The sequence below is a fragment of the Mus caroli genome, chromosome X, assembly GCF_900094665.2.
Source record: "Mus caroli chromosome X, CAROLI_EIJ_v1.1, whole genome shotgun sequence".
NCBI classification, from domain to species: domain Eukaryota; kingdom Metazoa; phylum Chordata; class Mammalia; order Rodentia; family Muridae; genus Mus; species Mus caroli.
This window is the reverse complement of record NC_034589.1, coordinates 52,918,821-52,938,724: the sequence shown is the minus strand read 5'-3', so window position 1 is coordinate 52,938,724 and position 19,904 is coordinate 52,918,821. Positions and strand designations below refer to the sequence as shown.

Genomic DNA, 19,904 nt, shown 5'->3' with positions numbered 1-19,904 from the left:
CTAAGGGCATGTGCAAGCACTGAACCCCACAGTCAACCTCCGCACCCCCTGCCAACCCACCCACACCCCCGCCACACACTCTAATTTAAAATTCTCCTTGGTCCCACCTAATCCACGGAGATGTGCAAAGAGATCCACTTTTACCATATCCATTTGTGTCCCGGCAGCTGAGGGAGGAGCAAACCGAGGAGTGTGTGCCTTTGGCATGTACAGATGAATTATCTAACACTACAATTATTATGATATCATCATCTGATTACACCACAACTGAACATTAAAATAAAAGAAATACACACTTCCTGAATAGTTAATCTGGAAGCCCTAACCATTGCTGTTTCTGTGGAGAAATAAATGGTAGGTTTAAAATAAGCTAAAACCGTTAAAGGAAATTTTGGAGCCTAACTGCTTATTAGACAGAACCGGCTGTATCGGAAAGATTTAGTGGAACATTCTTTATTTCTCAGCAAATGTACATTAGCTAAGGGTCTCCTCTTGCTGGGTTCAAACAGTTTATCTCTTTAATGTAATGGGAGATTGAACCTTTAAGAACCATAATACTAAAAGCTACATTTAGAATTCGTTTTTTTTTTCTTCCAGTTAACACTGTTGTAATGTCTGTTTAACAGAACTACAGAGAAAGTGAAAGAATTATTGTTCTTACTCTTTAGAGGGAAAGCAGTGTCATTTTTTTCTGACAGCACAGGATTTATAATGTAGCCATTTTAATATGCCATGATCACTGGCACAGAAAACTGCAGAAACCTTGGGGAAAACACTGGCCATAAGGAATGGGAAATGATCAGAAATACAAATAGGCTTGGGGTTTGCCTTTAAGTTAGATGTTAAATCAAACAAACAGATGCTGAGGAATTGAATATATACTTCCTGTTTGTAGTTACTAATTTGTCCTTGAATCTACATCTATATGCCTCCAAGTTGTTCGCCAATCTCATTTGCAAAAATTAAGAGAAATAAGACAGTTATACACACCGAAAAAAATCAACCTCAAAGAAAAATCCAAAATTTTCTGGATTGGCCATGCCATTTTGATATGCTGAATTCTTTTATATTTCCTTGTTAGAGATGGCATCCAAAGCCTTGTACATGCTAAGCAAACACTCTAACACAGAGTTATATCTCCAATCTGAGATATACTGAGTCTTCTAGCATTACTGCTGTCTAAGTAGACAGTTTGGCATTAAACAGATTCATAAGCTTTGATGATTGTTGTCTCATTTCCTATGAAGTAGTAGTTTTTATATTTATTTATATATTTATTGGTTTTTCAATACAGGGTTTCTCTGTATAGCCCTGGAACTCACTCTGTAGACCAGGATGGCCTCGAACTCAGAAATCCTCCTGCCTCTGCCTCTGCCTCTGCCTCCCAAGTGCTGGGATTAAAGACATGCACCACACCACCACCTGGCAGTAGTAGTTTTTAAAAGTACATATGTAATAGAGTCACAATGATCTAAATGGAGGAACCTTAAGCCTTGTCACTGAGAACTTGAATTTCGTTTACTTAAGTTCTACTTGAGGCAATTTGATACAGGTAAGATGAGATCACCCAAATCAGGCTAACTCAGAACTATAGTTCTGTGGAAATATCTAACTAGTACGGAAAGAAGCATCGCAGTTATTCACTCAGTTATTCAAGGGCACTATGCCAAGGCAATCACATAGCAGTGCAAACTTTGGACAGTCTTTAACATCCAATTCTCTATATCACTTCTCTGTCTCTTACTCCGTTTTGTCCATAAAAATTCAGTTATCTCTTGATACAACATCACATCATACAGTTAATTTAATGCACCACAGTGTTGTCATTACTATTGGATGTTTTCTGACATGACTGACATTTCTACTTTAATTAAATATAGCTGTCCTCTGGTTTTGAACTCTAACGAACTTAAGGAGAAATGCACTGGAAGACTTCCTTGAGAATTTTCCTCAAAGCGTAAAGAAGTTCCTGAGATGGTCCTTGCATTGTGCCTTGACTGTAACCATTTACAAGAGGAAAAGCCTGTGGCACAAAAGAAATTTGGCTTCCACACTACAGAAGACTTGAGGCCAAAGCTCAAGCTGAGAATCAACGAGGAAGCTCACTTCTTGCATTCTAGACAATACATTTCTAAATCAACCATAACTGGGAGCAGAGCTATGCTCCTGCCTTGGGCATAAAACTCATCTTTCAGTGTTGAACAACTTAACATTCAATGGAAAAGGTTTCATTTCCTGTCCTTGAGATAACAGAAAATCAAGCTCAAAAACCGTGGGGGCTCAGAAATAATTAAATATAGATATTGATAGACTGGATGAACAGGTGCTGTGTCGGAAGGAAAGATAAATGCTCCAGAACATACTGCTTTGGAAAAGATTGCTTTATCACACGTGTCATTTGCTTCAAAGGACCTGCACTGGTGGCATCCATTGTGGGATATGAGCTTCTTAGCCAATTGTGGACGCCCGACTCGCCAGCAAGGAAGATGCCACAACAGGATTCTTCTGCACACGTTTATTGGGAGAGCTTGATAGGGAAGGCGAAAGACCCCGAGCTCCAGAACTGGTGCTGCTTATATAGGCCTTGGAGTGGCGTGTCTATACCTGATTGGTTGTGCTTTCAGTACCTCATTTATGTTCCCCAGGATGGGCTGTGACTTGGCGCAAAACCCTTAAGCACATGCGCACATTGGTTGTTTACCCGAACTTACTGGCGGTGGCCAGCGGTAGCCAGCGCCATCTTGTAATGGCGTATGTGGCTTCTCACACCAATTGAAATAGAACAGCAGCTATATCCTAATGACTGAAAAGTCCATCAAAATCACTAAAGTTGCTCAACTCAGTGTCTTCATTTGATATAGCATTGGTCGAAATTAAGTTAACTAATTTTTTTCTACTTGGGGTCATCACCGAAGCCCATTGCATGTCAGGTCTCACTGTGACTAAACAGCTTTTTTTTTTTTTGTAAAATGTATTGAGTCCTCCAAAGAAACGGGATATCCATTCTCTTGGTAATCAGCTACAGAGATATAAGTGTACAGGACACAAGTAGGTAACACTTGTGGCAGTTTCCTAACAAATTATATGTCTAGAATTGATATCAAGGTGTCACAATGCACTTATTTATGGTTTTGGCACAAAGGGCCATCAATTGCTTTTGTCTCAAAGGTTTGCAGAGGTAACTATCACCAACATCTCATCATTTCATGAGGGAAGTTTCTGAGGACTTGACTTGTAAGAAAGGCTTTACTTATTTTTTTTCCCCTAGAAAAGTACAATAAACGGCAAGAGGAGTCAAAACGCTTCCCAGGGGTTAAGAGCATGTTTCTTCTAGGGAGAAAAATGACACTGACTGGCCTGGTCATTAGGATTAGTCTGGATCTGCTCCCCCATCTAGCCACCAGAGACACTATAGCACTGAAGGAAATAGACGTATTTTGAAATTGGGTATTTAACACATTGGGGTTTGTTGTTGTTGTTTGTTTGTTTGTTTGTTTGTTTATCAAGACGGTGTCTCTGTATAGCTCTGGCTGTGCTGGAACTCACTTTGTAGACCAGGCTGGCCTCGAACTCAGAAATTTGCCTGCCTCTGCCTCCTGAGTGCTGGAATTAAAGGTGTGCACCACCATGTCCGGCTAACACATTGGTGATACTCAATAACAACTAAGCATAACTCAAAATAAGTTCTATATGGATGATGCCCCTGTCTAAATAGATGGGCTAACTATGGGTCAGGAGGAAAGAGATCTCAGCCTTTCTGAAATCTTCAGGTTTTGCTGAGCCCTCCAAGATTCCAAAAGTACATGGAAGGGGAAGAAAAACTTCCCAAATTGATAGTTCATCTATAGGAAGCTAGCTATGCATTGGTGGTTCTATTTAGTTTCATCACATGAAAAGATCCAAATGAAAAATATTAATCATACTGTAGCATAGCATTTTTATACTTTTTAAAGTTAAGGTTTTCTTGTTTTGATTGCTTTGTAGCAGGGCAGCCAAAGGCTGTCTCTCGAATCAGTCGTTTTTTTCTGCCTCAGATTCCTGAATGCTAGAATTGCAGTCCTGAGTCACCTCACCATATTGATAACCCCCTACACACACACACACACACACACACACACACACACACACACACACACACACACACAAACACACACACACACACACACACACCACAATGCACGCCAAGAAGAATGACTATAAAATCATAAGATCAGAGGGTATCATTTGTTTTGGCTTTTTCATCTGAAATGGAACCTTAGGAGTCTATAAACTTATTCTAACAACACGGACATTGGCCAAAACATTTCAGGTCATCTCCTTGGGAATTGCTTTCAAGGTTCATTTCCAAAGCGCCACAGAAAAAATCAGTCTCATTATTCAATAGTCACACTCGCATAATGCTAACATAAATTTAGCAGTGGAAATGGAATAATTTCAGATATACGGTCTAGATCTAATCTTTTCTTTACATGTGAATATAGACTATCATTGAATTTTAATATCAGTGATGAAAGTAAAAATTTAGTCCAACTTAAGTACTATGTTTACAAGTGCTAAGTACTCAACTCTAGTTTTTAATCAAAGAATAAGTGTATTACTCATTGGAACACAATGAACAATAGAAATCTAATAACATAAAATTTTGTGTTTAAATATTCATGGCTGTGTTTACAAGTTTACATGCGTGATCTAGTGATTACATTTATGAAGTTTGATATTTCTTAGATGTTCCCAGTCTCCATCTGTTATCTAAAATATGTACTTATTTGTTCCCTATTATAAGCTGTGATTCACTTGTAATAAAATATTCCATATTATTAAAAATTAAAAACTGCCCCAAAGCAACAACACAATAACTACCTGCAAATGGAAAAGAAAGGAGCTAACATTTGCTCAGAGGGTAGTCATCGACAAGGTCTTTATGGACATTTTGTTCTTGCTTAGTCCTTAGAAAAAGCTCTGGGATGAATTCTTATCAGAGTGTACCTGGCTTACACACAACCTTGTAGCTTAACTTCCCCAGGTGTTTGTTTTTTTTTTTTTTTTAAATTTCAGCAACATCATTATTATTTATTCTCTACTGCCTATTTCAATACCTAGATCCTTCTCCTTTTTTAAAATGTTTTTTTTAATTTATTTATTTATTATATGTAAGTACACTGTAGCTGTTTTCAGAAACCCCAGAAGAGGGCATCAGGTCTCATTAAGGATGGTTGTGAGCCATGTGGTTGCTGGGATTTGAACTCAGGACCTTTGGAAGAGCAGTCAGTGCTCTTAACCACTGAGCCATCTCTCCAGCCCTAGATCCTTCACTTAAAAACAAGCACAGAACCAAATTCTAATCAGCATTGCTGTAAACTTTATCATATAAGCTTTATAATATAAAGGATAAAAAACAAAAATCAAACTTTTTTTTGACTGGCCTCTTTTTATTATGTTTTGTTTTTTTCAAGATAGTATTTCACTATGTAGCCCTGACTGTCCTAGAACTTATTTTGTAGACCACGCTGGCCTCAAACTCAGAAAATTCAGAAATCTGTCAGCCTCTGCTTCCCAAGTGCTGGGATTAAAGGTGTGTGCCATCAACACCAACTCTTTTCTTTTCCTTTTCCCTTTTTTTCCCTTTTTTCCCTTTTCCCCCCTTTTCCCCCCTTTTTCCCTTTCCCCTTCCCCTTTCCCTTCCCTTCCCTTCCCTTCCCTGCCCTTTCCTTTCCTCTTTCTTGTCAGGGTCTCATCTCTCCCAGTTTGGCCTCCGACTCTATGTAGCTGAGAATAACCTTGTAAATTTGAAGGTCTGATTCTTCTGCCTCTGCATCTCCAGTGCTGTAATCACAAGCATGCACCACTAGGCCTGGTTGATGTGCTGTTTGGGATTAGATACAAAGTTGCCTTCGTACTAGGCAAGCACCCTACAAGATGAGCCATAGCCCCTCCTCTTTCTTCTACTCATTATTATTTTTTTTGTAAGGGTCCATGATTCCCGGAAGAATGATACTCTGGCTCAAATAGTATGTAAGTACAAAGAGTGATTTATTCTGCAGAAGACCAGCATGCTGGGGTCTCCCATTACCAAGATAGACAACCAAGTGAGCTCGCAGGGTCAATTTAAAGCACATTGGAATTCCAGGGTAGATGGGCTTTATCTTACTCCATCTCTAGGCATTCAGGAACCATTATCGGGTTGTGAAGGCTGGAAACTGTTGAGGAATTCTGGGGTAGATGAGCTTTTCTCTATCTCTAGGCATTCAGGCACCATTATGGGGGTGTGAAGGCTGGAGCCTGGGGTTTTTCTATTAGTAGTTGGCTTGCCTGGGCTTGCTCAGTTCTTAGGTCTAGTCTCCTTGACTGCCAAGTTGAGGTCTGTCATGGAGTCAGCCTAGCCTTCTCAGTTTCTTTTGGGAAACAGGGTTTCTCTGTGTAACAGCCTTGGCTGTACTGGGACTCCCTCTGTAATTCTGCCTGTCCTGGAACTCAGAGAACCACCTGCCCCACCTACCTTTGTCCCCCAGTGTGCGGGGATTAAAGTTGTGCTTCACCAAGCTCTGCTCCAGTTTTTCCACTCTTCACGTAAATAAGCAGAAAGAAATGAGCTATTCCTTAAAAATGACAATAATGTTGGTTCTAGTGAAACTGACCTGAAGTTCCAACAGCAATATACTCAGGTGGAAATTTCACGTAATCCATGGTCGCATAATCATGACAGATATAAATGGTAATGGCATTCACAGATTACACGAGATTATAGATGGCAAATTGAAAATAATGAATCAAGTTTCTGGTATTTCAGGGATCCTTCAGGATTCTTCATCTCCTAACAATTATTTAACCATAACTTACAATTAATTAACAGTAAAGTTGATTTTAATAACATTTGTGTCCCAAGAACCTGCGACTGTTCTAATCAGTGATTGCCAAATTATCCCAAAGATCAGGATGGAGTTTTAAGAAAATGCACTTGTACTATTACAAAATGTCTCCTCTGGATTGTCACAGATTGCCCTTTAACCTTTTATTGTTATCTCCAGCTACATCTATCTCCTGTTCTTTCTTACTCAAATAGTGTTATGTAATGTAAATGTTCTTCGTTCCTCCGAACTCCGGATCTGTCTTCTTTCCTTCTCCTGACCACCATTAATCCTTGCTGGTGAATTTTCTCTGACTTCCCTCTACCCCCAGCAATTGGCCTTAAGCCCTCCAGGATAGAGGGAATTGAGAGCTCAAAACAATTAGTTTGGGTTTGTTCTTCCGGGTTTCCCCAAGTTGATTGGTTACTGAAAAGCCACCTATCACATGAAAATGTGAATTGAAAATAAATTGCCCCCATTCAACAGGTTAATCAAAGTTTTTAGGGATTATGGTTGTTACTGTAAAAAACAATAATCACAAAAAGAATTTAAACGGTTTTATTAAGTCAAACAACAATTTTCAGGATCCTAGATATTGCTTTTTGAATACAAACATAGTGAAAATAACAAAGCAAATACTCCACTTTTTAGTTTTAAGCATCAGATCAGATATTAGAAAGAGATTTGCAACAGTGCATGAGAATCGTGCCTACTGGCTTCTGAACAAGGTCCCTCGTCACCAGCATCTTCCCATTTATAAATCCTAAATTGGTGGGGGAGCCTTTTTGCTTTTTTCATTTCAGAAATGATTGCTCAACACAGAATGCAATACACCAAAAGAGAAAAATAGTCCTTTTTTTTTTTAGACCTAAGGAAGACACTACTACTCTTAAAATGATCACTTCAAGGTAACAGACATCCAAATTGATGTGGTTTTCTTTGAAACCTCATCAGTAAATCATTTCTTGCACAGTAGGTTCGGCATTAACCCTGCATTTAGGATAGGAAGTGTTATGGAGGACTGGTTGCTGCATACCAACGTCAGTATCAAGTTCTTCATCAGGAATTAGAGACTGTCCCAGATACCAAGCAGGACAACACTGGCAAGAAAACAAAAAGTGAACTGCAGATAGGTCAAATTTTCTTACAGAAAAAAAATTCATAAAATATTACGTGGATATGTTGTTTTAAACTGCTAGTTTATAGTAAAACAAGAAGTAATGTCTTATTTCTAGCTGCTTAGTTCCAAATGGTCTCTACTTAGATTGCATTTTCAAAAAGCAATTTAGACAATGCACATAGCCTACTAGAGAGCAAATATTATAAACTTGCCGTTTGTTGAAAGGTGTTTTATAGCTGCTATAAAGCTTCTGCTTCTCTAGTCAGCAGATTAGCAAGCAGGTTGAAGTGGTATCACATGAGAAATACACAAAATTGCTGAGTTCCTTAGCTGCTTTAGTTGTAACATGTGTTTTGAAACAAAAGTTCCTCTAATTTTCAAAGACCTTTTGCGCCTGTGTTAAGTTACCATTAGTCCAAGTGGTGTGAACAGTTCTCTCTTCAAATGCTTCCTGCAAACTTAAGCTTTTCAAGCTGTACAGTTCAACCATTAGTTAGGAGAGAAACAAAAACCCCAGTGAGAAAAGCACTGCCTTTTGGAGTCACAAAGATAAGTTGCCCCGTTTTCCAGAAATTCCATTCACATAATTCCTATTAAAAAAAAAAAAGAAAGAAAAGCCAACCAATTTATCTATGAAGTGACTCAAAGACAGCTCAGGAATCCCAAGGATTCTTAGCTTGATTTTAAAGTCAACTGAAGAGAATCCAAGCTCAAACCCCTAACTGACTAACCCATGGCGAACATTTTTCCAATTGAAAGAATTTTCCTTTTTTTTCCCCAAACTTGATATCAAGAGATTTAATCAGGAGGGGAAAAAAAAGAGCTAACAATTCAGGCAGAGTTCAGACAGAAAAGCAATTATCAAGCAAACGCAATTTATTTCATTTGTTCTCCCAAAGATGTCAGTAGATCATTCCACCTTGGTCATATAGGGTGGCCAAGCCTGGGAAGGAAACTTCACCCACAGGAAAGAGGGGGGGAAATTAACTTGGTGGCAATTTCAAAATAGTTTTCAAACTGCTGAAGAGTCTCCAGCTCCTTTGACATGCAGAAATCACACATAAAAGCACAGAAAATACTAGGGAGCATGCTAATTTTAATTGCCCAGAGGTTTTCAATGCAAAACACCACAACTTAAATGCATAGTCCAAATTCTTGCTCCAAAGCCTCTGTCTTTGTGCATTGAAAAGAAGGAAAGACAACCCCACCGATTGTTCTCTGCAGATAAAGGCACTGTTTTGCAGATTTCCCCCAGATCAGTGCCAGACTTGCTAATGACCTGCCCACCCACCTGGGGCCCTTCCCAAGGTGGCCATCAGGAACTGCCTCACATCTTCAGAACCTGGAATGCTTGATAGTGGACAACCCCAAGAAGGCTGTTCTTTCGCTCGGACGCTGGTCTTTAGGAGCACCTAGAAGAGTTCGTGCACCTTATTTGCCTAGAGGGAAGTCAACACAGTCCATCTTTTAAGATGTCATTTTCCTCACTGCGACCCGTATAAAGATGAATCCGTGGCATTTTTATTTTCCTGTGCAGGAAACAGGAGCTCGAGACCACAGAGTTTCACGCTCTTGCATGAGGCAGTTAAGCCAAAAACTGAATTAAAGTTTTGAATATTTCGGGCCCCTTTCCCCTTTAACCTAAGAGTACCAGCTGTGTACACACACAAAAGCGTTAAAGGTGCTGATTTTGTGTGTGTGGGTGTGGAGGGGGGGGTGCGTTCGTTAAATGAGTTATTCAGAAAACAAGGCCTGGGGAAAGGGTAGAATACAATTTCTCAAAGGTACAACTGGGTCGACAAGCCTCTGTTTCCCTCCAAACTGGATTGACCATTGTCCTGAGAAGAGAACACATTGTCCACTGTTGTTCGTTTTTTAAGGACTCGAAGGTGCTGTGGAATTCCAACAAGGGCATGAGAAGGGTTTGTGTGTGCCCGGAGCTTCTTCTGTTGGGTTTTGTCCCCCCAAATATTTGAGAGCCCCCAATACTCCGAAAGAGCACATCCATTTCCCACCAGATTGCCCAGAAAGAACTTCTTCGCTTCCGTTTTTTGTCTGTTTGTTTTTAAACTGCGTCCAACTGCCACGACCTACATTGTCCCGCGAGGCGCCAATGCTGAGGAATAACCAGGGAATCTCAACAACACAGCGCGGCAGCCCCGTAGTCTGCGTTGTGCGGCGCTCTGCGGGGGTTCGCATCCGGCCGCCATGTTCCCGACTCCAGAGCCGCCCCCAAACCAACCCTCCTTTCCACATCCCTCTCCTTTCCTCCCCCCCCCCAACCTTAGCCGAGGCCGCCCTCCCCGCGAGGCTGCTTTCAACCTCCCCCGCAACCCCCTGGCCAGAAAAATCCTGCTCGACGGCTGCAAGGCTTTGCGCCTGCGCGCCGCGCCCGCGGGCGTGGGGGTGGGGGGAGTCCTAAAGTCCCCAGCCTCGGCTTGAAAAGGCCGAAGCCACGGGGAGCAGGGGCGGGGTTGAAGCCCGGACCGGAGCCTCCTCTTTCCTCCCTGCGGGTCCCCGCTAAGGCCCCGGCCGAGCTCTCACACGTGCGCGCTAAAAACCCACTTCAAAGTGTGTTCGCAGTGCCTAGGAGGCCCCTTTTGGATCAGCCTCATACTCAGGGAATGCAGGAGCCTCGCCGCCTCCATTCCCGGCACCGCAGATGCGCTTGGAGAGCCGAGCAAGAGGGCGTTTGCCTAGGGATGCGGGTGCCGCAAGTGTTCTTCCTTCGCGGACCAGCGTCCTCACCTCCCCCCAACCCCCACCGCCAGTGGAAAAGGAATTGAACACAAAGTTTGCTGGCAGCGCTATGCTGTAGTCTTAGGAGATCGCTATTGTTTGGGCTCGAATTGACCCCAGGTCGGGATTAGGCCGAAGCTGATTTCTGCTTTACAGCCCCGCCAGCCTAATGAGGCCGAGAGGCGATGGGGCGCGAAGCGTCCTCGGAGCCCAAGGCGATCCGCTAGCTTATGGCCGCCAAGGGCCCTGTTGGTGGAGGTCAAAGGGTCAGCGGCCAGAAACCGCGAGAGAATTGACCCTAGGAAATGAGGTCCCCTCCTCCCTGCCCAAACCTCAAGCGGAGATTTAGAAGAATTTGGTGTGTGAACAGGGGCTCCCTAAGGACTTCTGAAATCCCTTAGAGCTACTCTCCTTCCCCCATGCTAGAGCCCAACTGGAGCCTTGGAGCTTCAGGGCCTGTGACAGAAAACAAGCTTAGATACTAGTTACAGTGGTACCCTCCATTCATATTGTGGCAGAGCCTTTCAAAAACTTACAAGGCACTGGACTTACAAGGACTGCTGGTTTGGACAGATTTCTTAGGAGGAAAGCGGGGCAAAATAGGGAACAAGAAGTCAAGCAGAAATTCGGAGCACACCATGTCTGGAAGGCTTTGGGAACACTAACTAGATCACCCTTCGTGGTACCTACTAGACAGTCTTACCCTAGATGCTGATCTTTGAGCCTTCCAAAGTTGATGGAGGCCAGAGCTCACCAGCCATGCTTGGAAACACCCCCCACCCCCTTTCCCCTCATCTTGAGATATTATGCTAACCTACCCATTTTCAAGGAGTATTACTAAGGACCAAGCTTGGACTTGGAGCTTTAGCATTTGTGACTTGGGGTGTGTGGTTACTGTCTTAGGTTGCTTAGTTTGCATTCAAGAATATAAATATGCATTCCCTATGCTAGATTATGGGCAAGAAAAACAAATCAAAGGATTCAAAGACACCAAGTTTTCTTTGTGAAAAAGAAATGCATAAACATAATTTCAAGACATTTGCTGTATACAAATCAAGAGGGAATCATGAGAAGCACAATTTTTAGTAGTTATTAGGTTATCATTGTTATTTGTCAGTTTCCTCTCATAGGACACTGAAGTGCTTTTCTGTAAAAATCTATGGTAGAATATTTTCAAGCCACTAATGAAATATTTCGTGTTATTTAATTAAGCAAGGGTTTGAGCCAGTGTTACTCAACCTATCTCTACTTAAAGCTAGGTTAAGGACTGGGGTCAGCAGGGAGGGGACTCATGGAGAAATAGTAAATTGTGGAGGCTCATTGAATATGTAGAAGAAAGGCTGACCATTTACATTTCACAATGACACAAATTTAGTCAGAAAAGCCCTCTGAAAAATTGCTGAGCATTTAAAATTGTCTCTGGTTTCTAAGAGGAAAGCCTGAAATATGGATGTAGTCCAAACCCTCATTGTCAAGGTCAAGATTGGGATGTCTGAGTAGGGTGTGATGAACTGACCAGGTTTACCTGCTCAGCACATGTATGATCATCCCAATTTCTATTCATGGCCTTCAGGTGGACACCAGCAAAGTGGAAGTGCAAGAGACACCATTTTTCACTAACAAAATATTGCCTCCAAAGAAAAAAACTGTCAATACTTAGTTGTTGACAAAAACAAAACAAAACAAAAACAGATAACAAAATGGATAATTTGAATGGGCCTTGGGAATCGGTTTGTTTTAAAGCACCAGAAATTCTCTAAGCATTTCAATTTTAGATTGATTTATTTGAACATGGGAAAAATATTGGGCACCAAATACAAAAAAAGTTATAACATAAATAGGATGTGCCAAGACTTTATTTCTTCAGAAAGAACAATCAACAAAATTCTAGAATTGAAAATGATTATATAATATCAAATTGACTGCCACCAAAAACTGAGAGCATTGCCCCTTAAAGCGAAAGAGGTGCTTAAGCCTATTCATTACATTTCTAAACACTTTACAATTCCTTATCTCCACTTTTCTGTTATTCATGCAGAGATTAGGCTCTCAATAACCAACAGCACCCTAAAAAACTCTCCAAACTCTACCCACTTCACCCCCCAAAATAGTGGTCAGTTTCTTGTCCACAGACCCATTGTAAAAAGAACTGTTTGTCCAAATGAGTTGCTGCACTGAAGATTAAATGGATTGTTAACATTTTATCACAAAACAAACAACCGTTTTTCATTGTTACTGATTTTAATGGAAACAATGCTCTTAACATCTTTGCCTACAAGTAATGAACTTTAAAAATAAAGTATTTTGCAAATGTGTTTCTTTCCACAGTATCATTTAGGAACTGCTGCAGTTATTACACCGCTATATAAACGTTATGAGTAATTGTGATAATCATGAATTGAACTATATACAAATCAGCCTTTGCCATCCAAAATTTAAAGACTGTTGTTTTTTTGTTTTTTTGTTTTTTGTTTTTTTTATTTTTTTTAAGAAGCACTTTAACCATGAGAAGCACTGTTCAACTGGCCTTGCTCATTGTCATTTCAGGTGTGCTATTCTTTGAAGCTAAATAGATTTGATAGGCAGATTAGGTACGTCATAGATACAAACATAGGTATATGAGTGATCTCTCAACAGACATGCATCCTGCCATAATTTTCATTTTTATGTAGAGTAATAAAGAACTAAGGGACATAAAACTAATTAGTTTACCTTCTGTTTATATATATATGTATATATATATATATATAGGGCAGGAATGATTAAACCCAGCCTCTCAGTCTTTGAAGTACAAGATTGAGATGTCATGGCCACTAAGTGAATTGATCAGTATTATTTGATTTGCATGCCGAAAATCCAGGACAAACACATTTAAACTCGCAGTTAAACAACCATCTGAGCTAGAGATAAAGACAGGAGGGTCCTCCCCAGATGGAAACTGACATTGTAAGGAATCTAGACTGCAATAGAAAAATAATTTAACAATTAAAAAAGGGATCTGAGTGAGTTATAAATACCAACAAACAAAATTCAATTTACTCACATCTATTTGTAGGAGGCTGTTACAAAACAAAAAAAAAAGTCAGTATGGTTCAAAAATTGTAAATTGTGTTCCTTTTCTCAAAACAATAATTGTTTAATGCTAAAAGCAGTTATAATCAAAAGCTGTACAGAATTTGTTAGAAAACATTTATCCATAAATATTGTTCAGTTCCCGGCACTTGCAGCAATAATTAAATTACAAACGATAAATATGGCATCAACGGATATGTATTTACAAAAAGAAAAGTTATTACAAAAGGCAACTGTATACTAAACGTCACAATCTGTGTAGAGTAACATCATATCCTCAGCCTGAAAAAATACTGAACAACAAATTTCGACCCCATTAGACGAAGATACATTCACAAGTGTAATGCTTTGAAGAAAAGTTCAAGACATAACAGGACTTTGGCATGGTTTAAGAAACAATCACCACTAAGGCGAAGAAGACTTTTCATCAGTTTAACATCACCACCACCAAGCCATCGATAACTTCCTCAAGAAACAGGACAGTGTTAATTAAAATGATTTGAAGGAGTTTCAGAACAGGGTGTACAGAGAGCAAGAGGAGGGGGCAGGAAAAGCAGTGAAAAGATTTTGTAAAAAATTCCTTCAAATGCCAAAACATATTTTCTAATCCTGAGAAAAGGGCATGGCTACTTTTGGATCTTGCCCCAAACCTTCCTGAACAATTGCAGTTACCAAGATGTAGCCCTATATATATGGCCTCTTGCTTTAAAACTCCATTTCCATCTGATTTGTCTCAGTTTTCTTTTTAAAATGCATTTTGGTTGTCCTCAGACGTACCATTCGTTAAAATTGGGAGGAAGTCCAGGGTTGTGGCTGGTGCTAGTTTGAACTGCAGAAGGGGTTTTAGTGGTATCTTTACTGTTTGCAGAAGCTATAGCGGGTGGAGTGGAAGATTCATAGCCTGAACTGGCAGCAGGGGAGGAATCTGACCCTTGAGATTCATGAACCTAAAATTAACATGTATATATTATAATGAATATAATTCCAACTGGCAATGTGAAAGCAATAATAAACAAATAAACCCCCCAAATAACAACAAAACAAGATCAGATTTGAATACTATAAGAGAACAAGACCTCCCGCTGGCCACTTAAACGAGAAATAGGATTTTAAAAAATTGTTTTTCCATATTACTGATGTCTAGATAGATACCCCTAGCATTCCCACCAAAAACCAGGCTGGAAAAGGAATAAAGAATTCCATTTTAGTCATGCTACTTCAAAAAAAAAATGCTTTCTCCGTGGATGGAGTGGGCAAGTAGTTATTCTGCCGGCCCTATAAAATAGTCACTCCAGATTTCACTTTCAGAATTCGGCCTGGGAAAGCAGGTATATTAATGAGTGACACAGAGGTGGCTTGGGGGTTGGGTGCTCTGAATTCCCACACAAATATGTTGAAATCAGACTGCGCTCCTCGGCCCTATTGTTTTATCTGAAGCGGAGGAGCAAACGAATGACACTACCCCGGGTTCGGAGCGCCCACTCCGGATTCCCATCGTGGGTTGAGATAGGATGAGGTGGCCACAGAAAGCTCAAGCCCTGGCGAGCTCCGTTAGAGCTTCCCAGTAAACAACTGATTGTTCCCTCCACTCTCTTCCCCCTCACAACTCAGCTCTCTCCTTCTCGACCCCCCTCCACCCCCATCCTCAAAAGGGGTTCAAGGTGTCAGTGCTGGAGCAAATCGGATTTAACGTGAAGGATAGAGGGTTGGCAGCGCGGGCGCTTCCGTTCTGCGGCCCGGTATCAGGCCGAATGTTTACAAACCGCCGACCGCTAATAAAGAGGTAATTACCTTCATGTGTTTGCGCAGGGAGCTCGGGTGTGTGTAGGACTTGTCGCACACTTTACAGATATAGGGCTTGTCCGAGGTATGCACATGCATGTGCTTCTTGCGGTCGCTGCTGTTGGCAAACCGTCTGTCACAGCCTTCGAATTCACATTTGAAAGGTTTCTCACCTGCAAAAGGCAAAAATGCAAAATAGGGGGAGGGAGAGAATATAGTTAAACCCAGAAACTTCTCAGAGTGGTGAGCCGGAGATTGAAAAGTCCGGCGTCTTTCTGCAGAGGGGAAGCGCGGACAGTGGAAGGACTAGCATCTGTTTTCCCCGGAGGGGAAAAAAAAAAAAACCCAGAGCTTTGATTGAGCTGGCTGAGTTGGGGAGTGGTGATCTTAGGCAGGGGTAGAGTAGGGCCGGCCCAGAACCCGAACATCCATCCCTTTGTTCTCTCAGGAGCAGAAAGCTGGGGGGTCCTCAGAAGTTTACCCTAAGTTGTGCTTCCACTCCAAAAGAACCAGGGCTCCCAATGTGCGGGCACATAACGCCACCACCTCAGCAGTGTAACCAAGCTGGGTAGGACAATGGGCCGGGAATGGGACAGTCCTATCCGTCCCCTTCTTTGTGTCTTTCCACTTGCCTCTTTCAAATGTAGCGGTTTTGCTAAGTCTGGTAGTCTTACTAATTTTCGAAAAGAGAACACTACATAAATCCGGGGACTACACACAATTTTACAAGAGATGCTGAGCAAGCCACAGAAACCAGTGCCTTCTCTACTTTATCTTTCCTCCAAAGAACTAAACTGAACCTGGAACTCCAAATAAAAATAGTTTGACAAAAGTATCAGTCATTTAATTAGGAGATATGCCAATCAAGTGTAAAAAAGAACGGAAGTAACCAAAGTTAGTTTTCATTAGCATTTCTATGGTTGCCTTCCCCGAAAGTGTTCAGAGAGCTAAGTCGCTTGTAAGCAATATACTTCCAACACATTCGGAGTCTCTTCCTAGTAACCCAGAAAAGAACACAAAAAGAGGTGGCGCCAGTTGGTTCCTGGGCGCGAGAAGGTCCCAATTAGTTCCTGAGACCACAGCAGTCTGCTCGGGAACTTAGAACTCGGCAAAAGCGCCGCAGGTTCCCGGGGGGGGGGGGGGGGGGGGGGGGGTGAGGGGTGGAGAGGCTGTGACAGCGCTTCGTACTGAAAGGTCTCGGCGGGGCGCCGCCCCTCGGCTTGGCCTCCACCCCTCTCCCTCTCTGGCTGTTCAGGTCTGCTTGGTGGCAGGGTGCCCCTGGGGAGACCCGCGCCCACCTGTCTGCTCCCCCTTACCTGTATGGGTCCTCTTGTGGATCTTGAGGTTCTCAGAGCGGGCAAAAATCTTCCCGCAGCCCGGGAAGGGACACGGGAAGGGTTTCTCGCCAGTGTGCACTCGGATATGGTTGACCAGTTTGTACTTCGCCTTGAAGGACTTGCCTTCGCGGGGACATTCCTCCCAATAGCAGACGTGGTTGTTCTGCTCCGGGCCCCCCACATGCTCCATGGTGACATGCGTAACCAACTCATGCATGGTGCTGAAGGTCCGGTCGCAGCTCTTCTTGGGCCGGCTTAGCTGAGCCTCCTCGATCCACTTACAGGACAGCTCCTGCTTGATGGGCTGCCGCATGTAACGGAAGAAGGCGCCCGGCCCGTGGTGGGCCGCCACGTTCACGCCCATGTTCATGTTCATGGGGCTATAGTTAGGGAACTGCGCACTGGCCGCGTAGGGGTCCGTGCGGGGGCTAGCCACGGGGCGGTACGGGTCTGCACGGCCAAATAGCTCCCCGCGCAGCCCCAGATGGACCTGGTTGTTGTCCACGTGCCCTGTGGGCGACGGGTGCCCAGCGCCCTGCTCATGAAGCCCAGGAAAGAGCAAGTAGCTAGGAGGCTCAGGAATACCAGCTGGAGCGTGAAGACTGCTCGCCGAGCCAGCGAAAAGCCCGTGCTGCCCGCCCCCGGAGGCTGCCTCGCTGAGCCCAGAACCGCGCTGACGGAACAGAAAGTCGCGCGTGGAGTTGAAAGCGGCGGAGGCAGCGCCGCCGTAGGTGGGCACCTGGCTGGCGTGATGGTGGTGATGGTGGTGGTGATGGTGGCCCAGGGCATTGGCATAACCTGAACCCTGCGGTGTGAACGCTGAGCTCTGGCCCGAAGACAGATCGTGAGCGGTGGCTGGGCTCAGCTTGAAGGCGGCGGCGGCAGCGGCGGCGGCCGCAGCGTGGGTTGAGTCCCCGAAGGGATTCAATCCCATGCCTGCAGGCTCGCGGTTGGGCATCTCGTGGTGGCGCGGAGCACCGAAGCTGCCCACTCCCAACCCAGGGAACTGCGGGCCTCCGTCCAGGAGCATCGTCATAGGTAGGGTGTTCTGGACACAGAAGATCCGGCCGAAGTGAGCAAGGGTGCAGGCGAAGGAGATCCCTGAAGGGCCGTAGTCGGAAAGGGATGGCGGCGGTTGAACACTGCCTGGAGACCCCCTAGGCGCTACCCGGAGCTGCAACTTTCCTAGGCTGCGAGAGTCTCCTGCAGAGGGACGGGAGGGAGGAGGGGATGAAAAAGGATTGGGGGGAGGGCGATGGGAGAGTAGGAGGGAGGAGAAGGGAGGAGAAAAGACTCTAGGACTAAATCTGCTTAACAAACTAACAGGAGCGCACAAAGAAAAATAAGCAAAATAATAAGTGGAGGGCGGGGTTTGTCAATCCTGTCCCGGACACCCCTCCTCTACTCAAGAGCGCGGAACCACGGGGCCAGAGGCTCCTCGGGTCCCGGCTTTCAGGAGCAACTGCACCTAGGAGCAGAGGCGGAACGTGTCCAGAGGGCAGGCAGCCTGCACTAAGCAGGCTCGAATCTCACTGCTCGCCTCGCGAGTCCAAGCCTCTTCACCTCCAGAGTAATGTCCTTGGACTGATAAAGTCAATCACTCACTCCTCACACATAAACGGAGCGGGAGGCTGGGCAGCGCGCACCAATGGGGAGCCAGCTGGCCTGAGATCACCTGACCCCCGGCCCTGTCGCCCATTGGCCACCGCCACAATGATTGGCAGCGCGAAGCGGAGAACATGGCAGCCGCTGCTGGGCGACCCCAGCTGATTGGGTAGCTGCGGAGCGCCTGGCAGGTGAGGCAGCCGCTGCTCAGCGTCCCTGAAAGGGATCCGCCGGGTTTGCGAGGCTGTGGGGAACTGGGGCCAGGCTTCCACAAGCAGCGGGACAGAGCTGAGCCTCTCCCTGGCTTGGCCCTGCTCTAAGCCGGCCGCAAGCACCCCTCGCACGCTCTGTACCCGCCTAGACTAAAGAAACTCTTTGACCCAAGAAGATACTTGTCGCTGCCGTTCCCTTTCGGTCCAGAAGACACTGTGGTACCCACTTGGGACCCTGCTGTCTCAACTCCTTGAGAACGTTTTCCTTCCGTAGGTACCGAGAACAAATTCCCGCATGAGTGGGGCAAATCTGTGTTCCTGATCAGCTGTGTGGCTTTCACCCCACACCCCAATAGGAGATTACAAACCCAGGCCGGATTAGTTTCTTCCCTGCCTGTGCCCCCAAACTAGAGGTAGCTGTCCACTGCCCAAACTAGAAGAAACGGTAGCTCATAGAGCCTACTAACGGTATTTCGGAGTCAGACTGTGACCGTGTGGTCTGTGATTAGCGGCTGTACTCACTGCTTCTCAGCAACATCCCCTTGTCCCGTGATAGAACAGACAACAATACAACAGCCATGTACAACACAACCTAAGCAAATAGCAGGAAACACGAATGAAACACAGAAAGCAAGCACACCTCCTGAAAGACGCAGAACATACTAAATAAAGTAAGCAACACAGTATCAACACTAAACAAAGCACAGAGAGCATATAGACACATACCAGAAACAAGCATAGATGCTAAATAAATGTGTAAGAACACAGCCTATATATACAAAACACAGAGTAAAAACACTAGACAGTGACTGTGCTTTTCGTGGGGCTGGAGCAACAAGCTTTGAATACTCAGCATTTTGAAACGCTGAAGTGTTAAAAGGACAACAGGGAATGGAATTTTCCTCCCCTCTTAACATCCCGGGCTTTGCTCTCTTCTATGCCTACCCAAGTGAAGCACCTAGTGACTCAGGGAAGCAGCCACTCCCTCAAGGAATTGCTTTCCAGGGAACTGTGTTGGAGTGGCCTCTTTACCCACCACTCTTCCCCCTGGTGAGAGGTTTTTTTTTCCCCCCCTCTGAACAAAATGACCAGAAGCAGGGTTATAAATCCACCCATGATTTGTGCGGCAAAGCACTAGCAAAGGGTGGAAGAAAGTGAGTGGGAAGAAAAGGCTGAGAGGTGGCTGGGATTG

General features: G+C 44.0%; 1 protein-coding gene across 2 annotated transcripts; it reads right to left on the bottom strand.

Annotated features, from left to right (window-relative positions):
• Nucleotides 1–7,390: 7,390 nt before the first annotated feature.
• On the bottom strand, nt 7,391–18,484 carry Zic3 (Zic family member 3). 2 transcript variants are annotated; one of them, XM_021153797.1, is made up of 3 exons: nt 16,875–18,484; nt 15,568–15,731; nt 7,391–7,945 (listed from the first exon to the last, which is right to left on the bottom strand). In XM_021153797.1, the coding sequence occupies exons 1-3, from the start codon at nt 17,929–17,931 to the stop codon at nt 7,796–7,798; spliced, it is 1,371 nt and encodes a 456-aa protein (XP_021009456.1). In that variant the 5' UTR covers nt 17,932–18,484; the 3' UTR covers nt 7,391–7,795. The 2 variants fall into 2 exon arrangements, with proteins under 2 accessions (XP_021009456.1, XP_021009455.1); XM_021153796.1 differs by lacking the exon at nt 7,391–7,945 and adding an exon at nt 12,471–14,723.
• Nucleotides 18,485–19,904: the final 1,420 nt, after the last annotated feature.